The following is a 16,899-nucleotide window of genomic DNA, read 5'->3' on the forward strand; positions in this document are numbered from 1 at the left end:
AGTGAGCAGCTAAAACACTAATACTATTCTGAGGTAACTATTTTAAAATGAGCATTATTCCTTGTGGAAAGCAGAAATTATTAATTAGGAATAACCTGCCCATTATTTTTAAATAACGAGCTTGGTAGTGTGGATGCTCCACTTGTTGTTTGGAAATAAGGGCTCTGGCTTTGTCTAGACTGCATTCCTCTCGAAAGATTCTTTTTGGGGGGGAAAAAAAAACTTTTTTTTTTTTTTTTTTTTTGAAAGAACCCTTACTCCTGAAAAAATGAGGTTTAAAGGTTCTTTAAAAAAGAGGGGGTTTTGTTTTTGTTTTTCAAAAGAACCCTATCTAGACTGCGGGTTTGTTTGTTTTTCAAAAAAACCTTTTTCGAAAAAGTACTTAGATGTGATTATGCAAATGAAGCATGAGATTTGTAAATTCACGCTTCATTTGCATTTTTGATGTCTATCATTTGCATTTCTCTTTTGAGAGAGGAATGCACTCTAGATGTAGCCTCTGTGTCTCAAGGAAGGTTTTTCTAACACATGAATAGAACTAAGCAAAGCTGTTAGAGTATCATTAAATTGGCCAAGAATGAAAATAAGTCAGTGTCTTCCTTATAAGCCCCCATGACTGTTGCAAAAGGGAGATCTAATTCTGCCACTGCTCAAAGGTAGCAAAGCTGGTGAAGTTCAATGTGCATAGCAAGAAGCTAAGTACCCTGATGCTGTCCAATCTCTGAATCTTTCCTGTATGGTGTGAGGTCTTTGAATGCAGAATTTAGCATTCTGTGTTGGGAAAGGTAAACAGATAGCTCCCATTTGAAGTTGCCACATGAGCTAAAGGTAGGATTTGGACCAGAATTATTATTTTTTAATTGAGGTAACTATTGCAAAATTATTTGTGACACATCTTTCTCTTTCTCACATGAGACAGTCAGGAGAAATGTTATTCATTTAAGCCTTGGTTATTGCAGCTGAACTTTGTTACATTGTTTCTAGGGGGTTGCACTCCCTGCTTATTAAGCTCACTGACCCCCCCCCTTCTCACGGGGGGAGGCAACCCTGGCTCCCCCGTCTCCCTCAGCCACACCTGCCCTCCTTCTGCAGTCTAACCCTAACCCTGCCCTCACTCGCCGCTGAGGCTACTCCAGGTTCGGACCTCTCCTCCCCGGCCACCGGTGGGGGTTGGGCCGAGCTGAAGCTACCAGCCAGGTTTGGGCCAGGCTGAAGCTTCATGCAGCCAGGCTTGGCCTTCTCCTGCCACGGGCCTCCAAGCACGGGGGAGGAGGGAGGCCGCATGGCTTGCAGATCCCCCGAGCACAGGGGAAGGCAGAGGGAGGGGCTGAGGGACACACAGAAATGCATGACGTCACTCTGTCCTCCTGCAGGAAAAGTTTTTTTTTTTATATTATATATATCTCAAGCTATATATTGTTATATTTGGTGTTCATACAACCCCATCACATGGGCAGCAAATGCTTGAATGTTAAATGGTCCTGCATTGAATTTCACCCATATCTACTATGGATGCAATACACATTGAGAAATAATTGCCTTGTGGGACTAAAAATGTAACTAAGTTTATCCTGCCCTTTGAGGAAGACATCATTTTCCCCATTGAAATTACCCCCATATTAATCCCTAGGACAAATGGTATTAAAACGGGGGGGGGGGGGGGGGGGAATTAGTCCAGCTGAGACTGTGATCTCTCTAACAGTTATTTCTAAAGGCAGGATTCATTTTCTCTGTGACTGGTGTTGCTATGGAATTCAGCTGTGTGCCACTTGAAGGTCATGCACACAGTTGCACATGTGCTTCAGTGATTTAATGAAATGTATACAGAGTTTTACTGAGGCAGTTTCAGATTTATTGAGTGTCTGTGTGCAGTGTGCTTGGCACTGTCTAAACATCAGGGAGGACTTGGTCCCTGCTCCCAGAGAGTTACAATCTGCCTTAGCAGAGCAAGTCAGACAGAAATTTAGTGTTTCTGAGAAGAAATTTCTTTTTATCTTTTTTTAAGCTGCCAAACACTTTCCTGCCTACTTCCATCCCCCAGCAATTCGAAGTCTTAGCAGAGTGAAGTACAATTAACATTTCAATGGGATCAACATTTTCTGGTGCAATTAGGTTTGGTTGCTATACATCAAGCATTAGAAAGGGGAGTATCTGGGTTCCAGACCCCAATTCTGCTACTCCTTTACAATCTTGTTAGATCTAGAGTCATGGGATGACTGGTCCCTCTAAGGAAATTCAAGGCCCAGTCTACTCATGACGGGTTTCTTTCAGGAGTCAGTCTCCATCTTGGTCCACTTGTAAGTAATTAATTGCCTGTGTACGTGACTGGCAGCTCTCTGGGAACTTGGACCTGATAAAATGCTACAAGAGCTCAACTAGAGGGATATGGGTGCTCCTACAAAGAAGAGACTTCCAAGAAAAGAAACCTAGAGCAGGATTGATGAAAGAGCTGCAGTGGTCCCAGCCTCCCAGGACCTGTATGCTGCCAGTGAGCCTCAAGGGATCCTGCCTCTGCCACAAAGTGTCAGAACATCCAGGGAGAAAGCATCCTGGGATGGCTTTGTCAGATGAAGACAGTAAATGGCCCAGGGAAACAAAAGTGCGTCTGAAGGAACAGATGTTAGCTGCTTAATGCAGAATTCTTTGGCCAGAACCCACAGTATAGGGAAGGTCTGGGTTCCCCCTACCAATCCTGAAGGGAAAGGATGCAAATCCTTCCCTAACACAAGGAGAGAGCAAGCACTATTAAGCCCAGTCAGACTGAAGGTGTGGTTTAAGGCAATTGGACGATTTCTTCATTGGACCCTTTATTACCTTGGAAGGGATGGAGACTATAAGCAAAATGAGGGGTCAGCCTGAGTGCTGAGTCTTGAAATGGGGCAAACTTCTGCCTAGAAGAGACTGCTTCCCCATGCCTGGCCATGAAGGAGTGCACTGGTTGGTGAATTACCCCTGCACGCTTAGCCTACAATTAGTGGCTACGTCTACACTGGCATGATTTTGCGCAAATACTTTTAACGCAAAAGTTTGTGTTAAAGTATTTTGTTTAAGAGAGCATCTACACTGGCATGTGCCTTTGTGCAAGAGATGTGCTTTTGCGCAAAAGCACCCGTGCCAGTGTAGATTCTCTCTTGTGCAAGAAAGTTCCGATGGCCATTTTAGCAATTGGGCTTTCTTGCGCAAGAAATTAACATTGCCTGTCTACACTGGCCTCTTGCACAAGAATAGTTGCACAAGAGGGCTTATCCCTGAGCAGGAGCGTCAGAGTATTTGCGCAAGAAGCACTGATTTCCTACATTAGAATGTCAGTGTTCTTGCGCAAGTACTCACGGCCAGTGTAGACAGGCGGCAAGATTTTGTGCAAAAGGGGCCGATTTTGCACAAAAGCGGCCGCTTTTGAGCAAAATCTTGCCAATGTAGACACAACCAATAGGTTTTCTGGTAAAGCTATACTGACAACTTTCTGACTGGAGATAGCTTGCGCTAGCCAAAAAATCTTTTTCTGCTAGAGTTTGGTGGAGAGTCAGCGTGTGCCAGCATAAAAGCATGTCACCATGCTGGCATAGGTTGAACCATTGTGGTCCAGCAACATCTGTGGTCTGGTATGATTTTAGTTAGTTAGTTGTCTGCTTATTGTGGGTGTGGGCAAGTTTCCTGTGGTCCCATAAAGTTTGTTTACAGCTGCCAGTTCTGGCTCTCAGTGTTCTATGCTGTTATTTAGCTCCTAAATTACCCCTAAATGTCTTCTAAGAGACCGGCAAGCAGCAAAAGTGCTGGTAATGCTGCTAAATGTAAGCATGGTTTTTAGGCTTTATATTATTTCCTTGTGTCAATACACTAAACAACATTAACACTTTGTTATGAAGAGAGCTGATAAGCTTTGGCTAGGCATAGGCTAATGCATCACCTCAGTCATACCATATTAAGCAGCATTGCAAGTGCAGTTCCATTTATTCACCTGAGAAATAGAGAGACCCACTCACCACAATACTGACCTTCCATGGTTGGGCACCAGGCTACAGAGGTTCAACCTATATTAACACTGCCCTCACATGAATATGTTTGATGTATTATAGAAAGACACAAAAAAAATCACAACTTTCCTCCCTTGCTCTCTGAATCAATATAGATATGTGAGCAAAAATGCCTACTGTAGCTTTGCCTGACTTTCCTTTGAATTCTTATAATTGTTTCATTCGAGCTTGGTAGCCTAGAGGAAATAAGTTGATGGAAAAGTGTGTACAGTATATACTGCTGAATCACCATCAGTGGAGTTACTGGCATAAGGCCCTGACTGTCAAACAAATTTTGCAAGCAGTTCCATTGATTTTAGTGTTAATCATGTGTGTATCTCTGTGCGGATTCAGAATTTGTTGCTCAGTAGAAGTGCTGGACTGATAGTTCTGATGACTAAAGTCCTCTAGTAATACAGCTGTATATGTGTTTATATAATAGAACTAGTCCAATGAACTATTCTGGTGACAGGACACAATGTTCTTACAATAGCTTGCAACAACTAGCACAAGATGTTACAAATCTATATTTTGTTAGAGGAATGTGTGTAGATATATTGTGTGTGATACCCTCTCTCATAAGCACACAAACTCATCCTCTAAACCTAGTGCAGAGTCAGGCCGATTCCATAAACATTTATAATCTTGCTGAAAGATTAGGGTTATGTTCTTTACTAAATTGTGCTCTGAGCACCCCACGCATGACTTGTTATGGCTAGTATTTATTGGGCAGGGGAGCTGCTTGGCATTGCTTTATGCTGATCCCTCATTGGGCATGCCTTACTTAGGTCTTTCAGTGTCTCGCTGTTACGCACATGCCAGCAAATGCTAGATCATACAGCCACGGTTCTCAAGCAGAGATCCAGGGCCATCTGGAGGGTCGCGAGCAGGTTTCAGGGAGTTGCCAAGCAGGTTCTGGCATTAGACTCGCTGAAGCCCAGCGCAGAAAGACAAAGCTGTGCCCCACAGTGCTGAAGTCTGGGGTCCCAAGCCTGCTACATGAGGCTCAAGCCTCAGCATTTTAGCTTTGTGGGCTCCCCCTGTGGCACGTGGGGACCATAGATAAATGCCCTGCTTGCTACTCTCTAATGCTGGTCCTGGCTTTTATGTACAAAAAAACAACCCCAGTTGTTGTGGCCCAGATAGGCTCAAAAGCATGAAGAAGAAAACTCCATGGCCCATCTGGTGGTTTCTACATGGTGTTGAGAGGGACTTCATATAAGCAGATCTGCTACTTAGCATGTGAAACATACTAATTTATCTGCACTATTGGGGTTTCAACGTGTTTAGAAAATAACTTCTTGAAAATACAAAATATGCGTGCATAAATTGTTTGATAAAGTTAGATCTGCTGAGGGATTACTTGCCTCTAGGTTTGGGTCTAAGACACACAGTTCAGTTCGGGATCTGAAATCACTCCCAGACTTTAGGTCTGTTTGTGTTTGGGTCTAGTTTGTGTATTTTGATCTAGTGTAGGAGGAGCCAGCTCAAACTGACATCTGGCTCTGGGTTCAGATTCTTAACACCCTACTCCCTCCCACTACAAACCCCTCTCAGAATATTTTCAGGAGTTTCAATGCAGAGTTTTGGGGATTTTTCCCTTGAGTCATTTGTAGCATTGTTTATATTGCTGCATGAACTCTAGAGCAAGTAGCCCCCACATTTACCACCTTTAAACAGCAATTGAAACATCTGCCACTTTTCATTAATAGCCTGATTTCTTCAGAGAAACAGAACAACCTGAACTGAAGACACGAATCTATTCAAACGTAAGTGATCCCAGGCCCGATCCCAGTTTCCTTTATTTTGATCACTAATTTACCCATTTTCCAGAAATAGTTGGTCATTATTACTCAGGGTAAGCCTATGCTCCAAACCAACAACAAAACAGAAACCAGAATGCAGCAGGAGTTTAGGATCTCTGGTTTAACTGTTCCCATTCAGGCTGGACTCGGGGCTCTGAGATCCTCCCCACTGCTTGGCTTTTGGAGCTCCAACCCATGGTGGGAATATTTGCACCACTATCTTTAGCTCTGTAGAATGCACTAAATCAAGTGTCCTAGTCTCTGAGGCTCTCTGCCTTGGTTGTGGGATGGTTTTGGCACAGAGGTACCCTCAGAAGCCCTTATGTTTGTTAGTTCAGATAGGCTGTGATTCTTTCTATTGATGCAGTCAACTTCTTCCCACTCTGGCTTTTGTGGCATATACAGGTCAGGTAAAAAGGTCACCCTGGCAACAAATGGAAAGAATCCATGATACAGATAACCTGGCTAAGGGCGTGATGGATTGTAAGACTCCTGTGTCTGTCTAAGCCTCACACCCGTGCAGTTGCTGTGGTGTGGAAGAGTGAAATGTAGAAACACACTTTCAGAAAACCTCCCCATGCTCATATCTTACTGCAGTGTCACATCCTATAGCTTGTTCCAAATTCTATTTTCGCTCATGCTCAAGTGAGTCTCTTGCCTTCACATGACTGTAAAGCATGTATGGGTATGTCTACACTACAAAGGTTTTTTTTTTTTTGAAAAACAGCTGTTTTTTCCAAAAAAAAAAAAAAAAAAAAACCCTCAAGGTCTATGCTGCAATCATATTATTTAAAAAAAAAATCAAAAGAACAGAGGGTTTTTACCAACATTGGTAAACCTCTTTCTCCAAGGAAGAATGCCTTTTCTGAAAGAGCTCTTTTGGAAAAAGGCGTGTGGGGACAGGGAAGAGGAAGTTCTTCTGGAAGAAGAGGAAAAAGCACAGGTGCCCTGGTGGCCATTCCACCCATAGTAATCACAGCTTACATGCATGATAGCATCCATTCAGTGTGGCCGCTATCTGTCAAAAAAGCAGATCCCTTTTTAGATGCTCTTTGGCAGTGTGGACGCTCTCTTTCAGAGGAAGATTTTGTGGAAGATCTCTTCTGGAAAAGCTTCTTCCAAAAGAAGCCTGTAGTCTAGACATAGCCTATATGGGGGAAAGGAGAGGGCACAGCTGAATATCCCCAGTGGAAATGCAGGAGGCACAGTGTTTCCCTAGCTCTAGTATGCAGGGTGCACCATCCCTTTGCATGGTGCAGCTTAATCTTTCCGGTGTGCCTGAGGAGCACTGGGAGGCAAGGAACACTGCATCACCACATCCCAGGCCCTTTGACAAGCTGTATGTCTCCTCCCCACCCTCCCCCCACCCCCACACCATGCACTGGTTCTGCCAACATTCCTGGTCATTTCACAGGTGGCATTAGGTGGGGATGGTTCCATGTGCCTACTCTAAGCCCAGGCACCATCTGACTCTAATGACATTTCTCAGCATTCGTGTTGGTCCAGTTTTAGAGATGCAAAGCTGTCACTGTGCTTTGTAAAAGCAACAAATGGTCTGGTAGCACTTTTGACTACAGAACATGTAGATGGTATCGTGATCTTTTGTGGGCACAGTAATTTATGCTGAAATGTAAAATTATAGAGAAAAACAGACAAAAATAGGAGAGCAGGTGTCTCCCAGCTGTAGTAAGGACAAGATGTCTATCAGGAGCCTGTTAAGGATTTTAAGAGCATGGCACATTTTTACAAAGCTTGCAATACATCCTAAAAACTGATTTGCATTGACTGATTGCTGCCTGACAGCTCTGACTTGTTTTGGTCCTAGCTTAGGTGGAATTCAAGGTGCAGGGTAGAGAGGAGTATTTCTTGATGAAAAAAGAATGACACCATTTCAAAAAAGAACTGTTGATATAAAAAGGTAAATCACACAATGACTGAATTATATTTACATCAGAAATCCTTGCTGCAGGGGAAACTCTGTTGGACTTGCATAAAGTATAGGTAGGGTCTGATTCTGCTCTCACATTAGTGGAAAAAACCAATGTAACTGGAGTTACCCTCATGAAAATCAGACCCTCTGTTTAGTATTTACAATGTGAAGTATAGTAATGGAAAACCATTTTCAAATGCAGCTGGTGGTAGCTCCTCTCCCCTCCCTCTTGCAGGAAGGCTGCTGCTAGCCATGCTCTGTGTGAACCCTGGCAAGCATCTGGGGAGAGGGCTCTCTAAACTTCTTGTGACCCTCTGTGACCCTCCCCTCACATGTTGCCTTGAAGATGTGGCACCAGGTACCAGAAGAGGTGGGTCCATCCTGGGGGCCCAGACAGGCATGAAAGGAAGAGAGGGTTGGGTCAGGTTGACCATTCATCCCCCATCCCCGAGTGAGAGAGGTAGGGGTGGGTGGGGGTGGGTGGGTGGGTGTGTGTGTGTGTGTGTGTGTGTCACTTCTCCGCATGCAAACCTTACAGAGAAAAAGGTAAATAAACTCCAGCTATGCAGTGTTTCTTTTTAACAGGGGCTCAGTGTACTTGATGTTAGTTTGAATGTTTGTACTGACCAGTTCTGATTTATTGCCATTGAACTTGCTTGAATACAAATAATTTTACCAGTTGTCCTGTATTCAGCATAGGGAGATATGATTACCCTAACAAGAATAGTTTCTCTTTAATGGTATGTCAGATCCCTAGAGTTCCCCCTTCTGGTCACTGCCGATAAAAGGAAGTGCAGGAAAAAGTAAAAACATGAGTATGAATGTATTACTAAAAGGCATGTTCTTTTCAAAACTGATTAGTGAACATCAGAAATTGCTAGTTATCCACAATTCCAATATTAAAATATATTAAGCAACAGGAATCTATGTAATGAGTCTAATTAGTTCAGCCTATCCTTGTTCTAAGAGATGGAGGGAATTAAAAGTTAATGATGGATGCTCAAAAAATGTGGATCTGGAGTTGAAAAACCCACTTAACAGTTCCAATGTGGTGTTTATCCTACATAAAGATCAAACTTGCTTTTCACTGAATTTTATTTCAATTTCTTTTTTTAAAAGTGCTCTAACTCTGTCAGAGCAATCGGAATGGATTTATAGTACTGCAGCCTGGCAGGGGAAATCTTGACCTTTTAAAGGAATAAAAGACAAGAAAGCACATTTATAACATTTCTCCTACCTGTGCGTAGTGAATATACCACCCTGTTAATCTGAAACTTATCCAAACTGTATGAACCTCTTTAGACTGCTGCAATCTCATTGGGTCAGACTTTTGGCGGCATTTAAGTAGATACTGCTCTAGTTAGACTACATTTTAATGCTTTTCAGCCCTCCTTTGCATTGTCCTTTAAGAACTGAATATTTGCTCAAACTTGGCAAGGCATATATTTTAAATGAAAGGTTAGTGAGTGAAGAGAAGACTTCTTTGGGTTTTCAAAGGACTTTTGAAAAGGAAGCTGCTAAATTATTACCAAATAGCTCAAGCTGCCAAATCTAGATTAAGTGCAGGATTTCATGCAACGCAAACTTGGTTTGGCGCACTGCACCTTTAGCAGAGCTAAATGAAAGCAACCATGGCAGACTCAGGCCCCCTAGAATGAACAAGCCAAAATAATAGAAATGGACACTAAAAATATGGCTTGTCTTTGTACGAATCAGAGTACTGGGGTGGGTGCTTCTCATGTCATTTTCACAGCACTTTCCTAGGAGAGGGATTTAGCAGAGCTTTTGGGGTGTGTTCTCTTTGAACTTCTGTGGTAAAGCATCATGTCACAATGAAAGAAATGGCAATGAGAGCCCATGGAGGGGGGCATGCAAAACATCATCCACTGTGGGCCTGCTGACCTGCTTTGGCAGATACATAGATTAAGTGGGATGAATCTGTCTCTGCAGACCACAGCTTTTTAAGTCATGTTCACTCACATGGAATCAGCAGAAGAACAATACTATTAACATTGCACAAATCAAAACATAATGAATCTACTCTGTTGGGACTCATCCACATAGCTAAAGAGTTAAATAATTTAAAATTCACAAGCGGGCTTTTGAATCTTCTAGTCTCATGTCCTTTCCTGAATAGAATTCCAGTGCATACCTGTGGGAGTTCTGCACAAAGAAAGAGAGCAAAATACCAGTCGCTAGTCTTTGTGAAGATGTGAGGGCACGATTTTGCTGATGGTGACTTGCTGACAAGTTCAACAATAATTTTAAGAGAGGTTTTTATGACTCTGCCAGAGTTGGTCAGCCATGAGCTGTCACTTAGGGTTGATTTCAATAGACCTATTGAAATACTTAAGTGGATAAGTAAACAGCAAAATATTCCTTGCATGAGGGACTATGATAGCAGTAGTTTAATAATGAAAAAAATGTATTTTGATAACATTTTTCCTCCACAGAAAATCAATGCAGAGATATTTTCCGAATGAAATTGTGCTAGCAGGCAAAATTTCCTCTGTGTATGTTTAAAAAAAAAAAAAGCCAAGGCCCGGAAATATCCCTCAAATATCCTTTAAAGAACATATCTTCTTCTTGGCTTAGCTAGCCAGCCGTAGCAATTGTTCGCGAAGCCTGGCTAGCCTGAGAGTCCAATATCAGAACAGATTTGGTGAACCCACCAAGAACGTATCTATTACTTTAAAAAAAATATTATTTGCTTGGTTGCCAGACAATTGAAAGGAAGGATTTTCCTCAACCTATTATTTAAAGGACCCTCTTACTTCTTTGCTCATCCTCCGCACAAGATAAGAGACACACTGAGAAGCAGAGTATTACCATAGGGTATGTCTACACTACCACCCTAGTTCAAACTAGAGTGGTAATGTAGGCAACCGGAATTGCAAATGAAGCCCGGGATTTGAATTTCCCGGGCTTCATTTGCATAAAGCCGGGCGCTGCCATTTTTAAATGTCCGCTAGTGCGGACTCCGTGCGGCGCGGCTACACGCAGCACGGAGTCCGCACTAGCGGACATTTAAAAATGTTGGCACCCGGCTTTATGCAAATGAAGCCCGGGAAATTCAAATCCCGGGCTTCATTTGCAATTCCGGTTGCCTACATTACCACCCTAGTTCGAACTAGGGTGGTAGTGTAGACATACCCATAAGGACAAGCCATCTTGCTTTGGAGCTCTCAAACCTCTAGAAGAGAACTGTCCTGCTTTCCAGCTGAGCAATGTAATGCGTGGAACTCTGCTTCTAACTACGTCTAATCTCTTATTTATTTTCTGTTATGTAAATAATCCCAACGAAATAAACCTTCATCCAATTTAGACATTGGAGCAAGATGGATAAGGTAGAATAAATTGAACCCCAAAGAGATACTGGACTGACTAGATTTTTCAAAAATGGGGCTAGTGGTTTTGGGCTGCACCAATCTTATCTCCGACATGGAACAACTGAAAAAGGGCATGATTTTCAAGGGTTGGGTGCCCTCGCACTGTCACTAAATCTGCTCTTCTTTAAGGCGGCTCAAGACACCCACAAATCACTGATCACTTTTGAAAGCCTAAATCTCCTCTCCCATACTGATGTAAATTGGGAATCCCTCCACTGAACACCGGTGCAGAACTAACATAAATGAGAGGAGAATCAAGACAGTTGGGGGGGGGGGGGGGGCAGGAGATGCTCTGTCATTTGTCAGTTTAAGAAGGACAAGTGTACTCAAAGGAAAAGATTTCCTCGGGATCTCATTGCTATTACTGTTGGGATCACTGGTGTTGAGAGTTTATGACTTGTCAACTCATAGTCTGGGTGCACATTTGCTTTACTACTTGCAGTCAGGTGTGTTATAGCCATAATAAACCAAGGACAGTTTGTGAATGATGTAATAAAGAGAAAAATCTTTCTGCACCCTGACTACTGCTCAGGAAATACAGACCATATAAAATGTGATTTCAGAGGCAGTTATCCTAAGGCAGCTACCCCTGATGAATGCAGAGTGAGAAAAGGAACCAGAGAAGCTCAACAGTACAGAGAAAAGTCCATGTGCATGGATACAATAGATCTAAAAGTAACTACTTCTGCTTCAGCCCCTTGAAAGGTAAATAGCAATTTTGCCTCAACAGCAAAGACAAGATTATTATAACTGATGACACCCTTTTGTACCAATTATCAACTCAATACATTTGCTTTAAAATGGCTCTTTCCTTATTGACTCTGGTCCCCACCCTTCACTACAGAACCTCCTACTTCCAACACAGTCTTCAGTATGTTACCCATTTACCTAACAGCTGGAGTGGCAAGTTCCTCCTTTGTCTGTCCCCAGACCTGTTTTCCTTCCCTGTAGTGCCTAGCTCACTCCATGTCAGCTTGCTAGCAATGCTGCCCCCACATCTCCCCTTACTTTGTTGTTTGAATCTGTTCAGCTCTGAGAAAGCTATATCCACCAGTGTCACCCTCCTTCAGTGATTGTCAGGCCCCTCTCACTCTGTTTCTAAGCTTCTTATTCCTCTCCTTTGTGCTCCTTCAGCCTTTATTTTATAGAATCATAGCTGCGTAGTACTGGACCTCAAGAAGTTATCTAGTCCACCCCCCCCAAACGGGTAGGGTTAAGTATACCTAGACCATCCCTGGCAGATGTTTGTCTAACCCGTTCTTAAATCCCATCAGTGATCGGGATTCTACGACTTACCTAGGCAACCTGTTCCACAGCATCAGTGTCCTTAAAATTAGAAAGATTATCCTAATATATAACTAAATCTCCTTTGCGGAAGTATAAGCCTATTACATGGACACAGAGGTCAATTGACCATAGTTCTCTTTCAAACAGTATTTTATGGTTTTGAAGACTATTATCATGTCTCCCCGACCTTCTCTTCTCAGAATGAAACATGCCATTCTCTTCAACTGTCCATAGAGTTCATGGTTTCTAAACATTTTAGCACTGCTGCTAAATGTTCCAATTTTTTCACATCTTTCTGAAATATGCAGACCAGAACTGGACACTTTAGTCCAGCTGAGGCCTCACCAGTGCCAAATACACTAAATAATATTTGTCTTTTATACAATATTTTCATTAATAAATTCCAGAATCGCACTTGCTTCTTTAACAACTGTATTACACTGTTGGCTTATCTTCATTTTGTGATCCACTATAATCCCCAGATCCTTTTCTGCAATACTACTTCCTAGCTAGTTTTTCCCACTTTGTGTTTGTGCATTTAGATTTTTTTCCCCCCTTTCGAAGTGTAATGCTTGTCTTTCTCAAATTTAATCTTGTTGATTTCAGGCCAACTCTCCAATTTATCAAGGTCATTTGAATTCCAATCCTATTTTTCAAAATGCTAGCAACTTCTGCCAGCTTGGTGTCATGTCGAAATTTTAAGTGGATTCTCTACTCCATCATCCAAGTTATTAATGAAAATACCAGACTCTGGATAGAACCCCTTCTCACAGCTAATCACTCTCTCAAACCTGATACATCCTCTCTGCTCTTGACATCCTGTATCATATTTATTGCACTACTTGCTGTAATGACCGCTGTGCCAATCTTCCAGAGCAATTTTCTAAATGTAATAGATACCACAAAGTTATCTCAAGCAGTACAATATTTAGTAGGCTCTGTACAGCAAAAATTCACTATAGTCAGGAAACTTCACAGCCTGCATCAGTTTGGCTATTGTAGGGCTTAATACTAATTCAGAAAACAAAATCCGGTCACTTACCACTTCTCCCCCAAAGAATATCAGGGGACATGTGCTTTGGAGACTGCAGTCAGTGTTTCCCTCCTTCCCCGACATGGGGAGGTATGGGTTGGTGTGACAGCATAAGCATTGACCCATTGTTTGTCACCAGTGCCTGCTCTGTTCATCCCCAACTCTGAATCTATGCTTTGTGCTCCCACAAATTTTACCCCAGGGGAGCAAAAATCCATGATCCACAAGCAGTTGCAGGCTCTCTTCTTCTTTCCCCTCCCTGCTGTTCCATGGAAAGCTGGGCTTATACAAGAAATGCCATGGTCACTATGCTCAGGGTACCTTATCCAGGGAAAGAATATCAGGGGCTGACAATCCTCCTTCAGCAGATCACTAGCCATGGGGAACACCCAGGTCTGCTGAGAAGGGTCTGCTATTGCAGAGTTCCAGGCTTCAGCCTGCTACCATGCAGTTTCAGCTACAACATTTTAATCATTGTCCATGCATGCTGAGACCAAGATTTGACCCCATATACAGCCCCTGAGCCATGCATGGCATAATAAATGGCTGAAGTCAGTGTGAGGCCATTTGTGTATAATTGCTCAAAAGACATTCTACTTTCAATTTCAGAAATATGTCATTACAGTTAGAAATGGGTAGTTAAATCTTACCTCCTAAGGAGAAGACAGACTTGGACCAAGTCATATTGTTTTCTTTTGTGCACATTGCTTCTGTCAGCCCCTCAGCACTTACACTTCTTACTTACATTGTCCAAAATGTGTAGCTCTAATCTAGTACTTTTGGGCTGTCTAAACTCCTTTACCCTTGACCCCCAACTTGTTTAAAACTCTTAAACTAATTCTGGGAAATCCAGAGCAACTGAAAGCTTCCAGCCCCAATATTCTAGATGGAGCAAGCATGTCACATTTTATTAAATTCTCCCTTGACAAACACCAAGTGCACATCTAATACTGGGACTAAAACAGAAATAAAGGCAATTGATCATATTCAAGTCCGTTAAGCAGCCCTCATATATACATTTCCTGGTGGTCTCATCAGGATCATGATAGTGGGCAAATGTCTGTTTTATCATAGTACATATATTAATCTGTGTAATTAGAAGAACATTGGAAGTGTTAGAGAAGATGCCGGAGATGGTGATCTTTATGGGCATGTTAGCCAAGATTCAGTTATTAATGAATGATTGTATGGGTGACTGAGTCTGGCTGGATTGCTCTTAATCTAGCCTGGGAGTGCTGGTGAGGCTTTCCTTTGTTACATAGCAGTCACCCTACATATTGTCGCTTGCACCATAAATTCCATAGTCACATTGATTTATCTGTTCTGATTAAGCCCTGTTCTTGAAATTGTAAATGTGCATAATGTATTTGGCAGAGGGCCATGTGGAGGGGATATAGGCTATTTCACCATGCTTGGGAGAAGCGGGAGCAGGATGGAAAAAGAAATAGAGGTGACTGATTACCTGAGTGCATGGCCAAGCACACTCAACCTATAAGCACCCCAATGCGGATATTTATCCAACTTTGTCTCATGCCTATTAAGCTCTTCAATAGATGAGGATATCTTTGCACAAGGAGGTATCTTAGGCTAAAAATGTATCTATTTATAGCCATGACACTCTGGGTTTGGAACTTTAAGTCAACCTTGTAAACATTCAGATGTTCTGCAGTACTCTTCTTGGTATATTGATATAAGGAGTCCAGTGAAATGGGAGTGAGGTTGGTTTGAAGTATGTGTTACAAATGTTATTTGTTAAAACGTTAGCCCCTTTTTGGGTAGAAAATTGTTCATAAACTGATTCCGCTTCTCTTGAGCATTTGTTGACCATGGATTCATGCTCATGAACTCTTTGCTTGATTGCTATTTGGGAACCATCTGGGGTTGGTCCTTGAGCCCCATGATGGTATGTCTTGCTTCTTAACTGGATGACTGAAACTTCTTGTTTAGTTTAAAGAAATGAAAAGAAAATAGAGCTCATTCTGTTGGCTAGCACTTGTGAAATTTCTGGGCTCTGCAGGTGTATTCTCAAATACCTATTAGTTGTTCCAATACTTGTGACTGACTTTACAACATGGAAACATGGTGACCCAAACTCAGCCCTTTGCTGTGTGAACAGGTTATTTTAATGTTCAACCAGCTCTAACTGGGTTTGCAGCAGTAAAGGTTAGGGAAGAGAATTCATTACAGTGAAAGAATTCAGGCTGTGCTCATATAAGCCTTCAACATGCTTTTCTTTTCTCTTTTTAGCCACTGTGCTATATTCATGAGTTTAATAAATTTTAAACTTTAGAGAGAATCAAAGGAAAGTAGTTTCTGTCACTGAATCAAAAGTTTAAACAGGCTGATTTCTCTCCCAACCTCTGACCCATAATTTTCTTCTTGTTCATGGCCAGCGAGGGAAGGCTGCCTAAATTTATTGGCTATATTGGCTCATTTAGTTAGCAGTGGATATCTCACCCACGCATCAACTGACTTTGGATTTCCTCCAGTACAGGAGATGTCAACTATAACACATCCCTATTAATAATTAACAGAATTCCTGCTGGGACTGGCTATACAATTTCCTTTGCTTTTCAACATCAAATCTCTCCACTGTGAAACAGCTAATTTATTTTAATCAAGTGTGTCACAGTCTCTGTCCTTGATGACTGGACCCCGCTTCTTTTCAACACCTGCCTTCGGACACACTGTGAAACCTTTAAGGCAGTTGGTATTCAGATTTCAGTGGTTCAGGAGCCAAATTAGCAATCAACATTACTAAAAGAACCACCATAGTGTGAATGAATTGTGTAATTTACAACAGTACTATATATCCATTTTTAGTTTTTATATATATTATTCTCATGGCAAAAATGACTGACCAAGTAATATTTTGTCAGCTGCAATTGGTTAATAACATAGTAACAAGAACCTAAAAGGTTGTTATAAGGAGGAAAGGAAACTTATTCTTCTTAACCTCTGATGATAGGACAAGAAGCAATGGGCTTAAATTGCCACACGGGAGGTTTAGGTTGGACATGAGGAAAAACTTCCTACCTGTCAGGGTGGTTAAGCACTGAAATAATGCCTAGGGAAGTTGTGGAATCTCCCTCCTTGGAGATTTTTTTAAGAGCAGGCTAGATAAACATCTGTCGGGGATGATCTAGATGGTGCCTGGTCCTGCCATGAGTGCAGGGACTGGATTTGGTGACTTCTTGAAGTTCCTTCCAGTTCTAGTGTTCCATGATACTATAGCATCCTAATTTGGTGAATAGGTTAGAGTGCAAACACAATGCTAAAAAGAGCTCCCAGAGAAATATTAAAGAGCCACTTGTGGGTCCTGAGCCACAGTCACTTATGGAATGCTTGAAGTCCTACACTGGTAATGCAGGTCTCTTTTCCCCCCTACAAACAAAGGGAATTCTTTAGCACTAGGGCTGCATTTCAAATACACTTTTCTGTG

The 16,899-nt window shown here is 42.1% G+C and overlaps 1 protein-coding gene across 7 annotated transcripts in view; it reads left to right on the forward strand.

Annotated features, from left to right (window-relative positions):
• Positions 1-16,899, forward strand: part of LOC102450210 (uncharacterized) — a 192,584-nt gene that overhangs the window by 118,531 nt on the left and 57,154 nt on the right. For 3 of the 7 annotated variants that reach the window (XR_012906210.1, XM_075937553.1, XM_075937557.1), the window contains one exon: positions 11,701-11,842. The exons of the other annotated variants lie outside the window; for them this stretch is intronic. Coding sequence is in view for 2 of the 3 variants with exons in the window: in XM_075937553.1 (XP_075793668.1) it covers positions 11,734-11,842 (109 nt within the window). In the remaining variant the exon portion in view is untranslated. The remainder of the gene's footprint in view (positions 1-11,700; positions 11,843-16,899) is intronic. 7 annotated transcript variants of the gene reach the window in all.

The sequence above is a fragment of the Pelodiscus sinensis genome, chromosome 10 (genome assembly GCF_049634645.1).
Source record: "Pelodiscus sinensis isolate JC-2024 chromosome 10, ASM4963464v1, whole genome shotgun sequence".
Taxonomy (NCBI): domain Eukaryota; kingdom Metazoa; phylum Chordata; order Testudines; family Trionychidae; genus Pelodiscus; species Pelodiscus sinensis.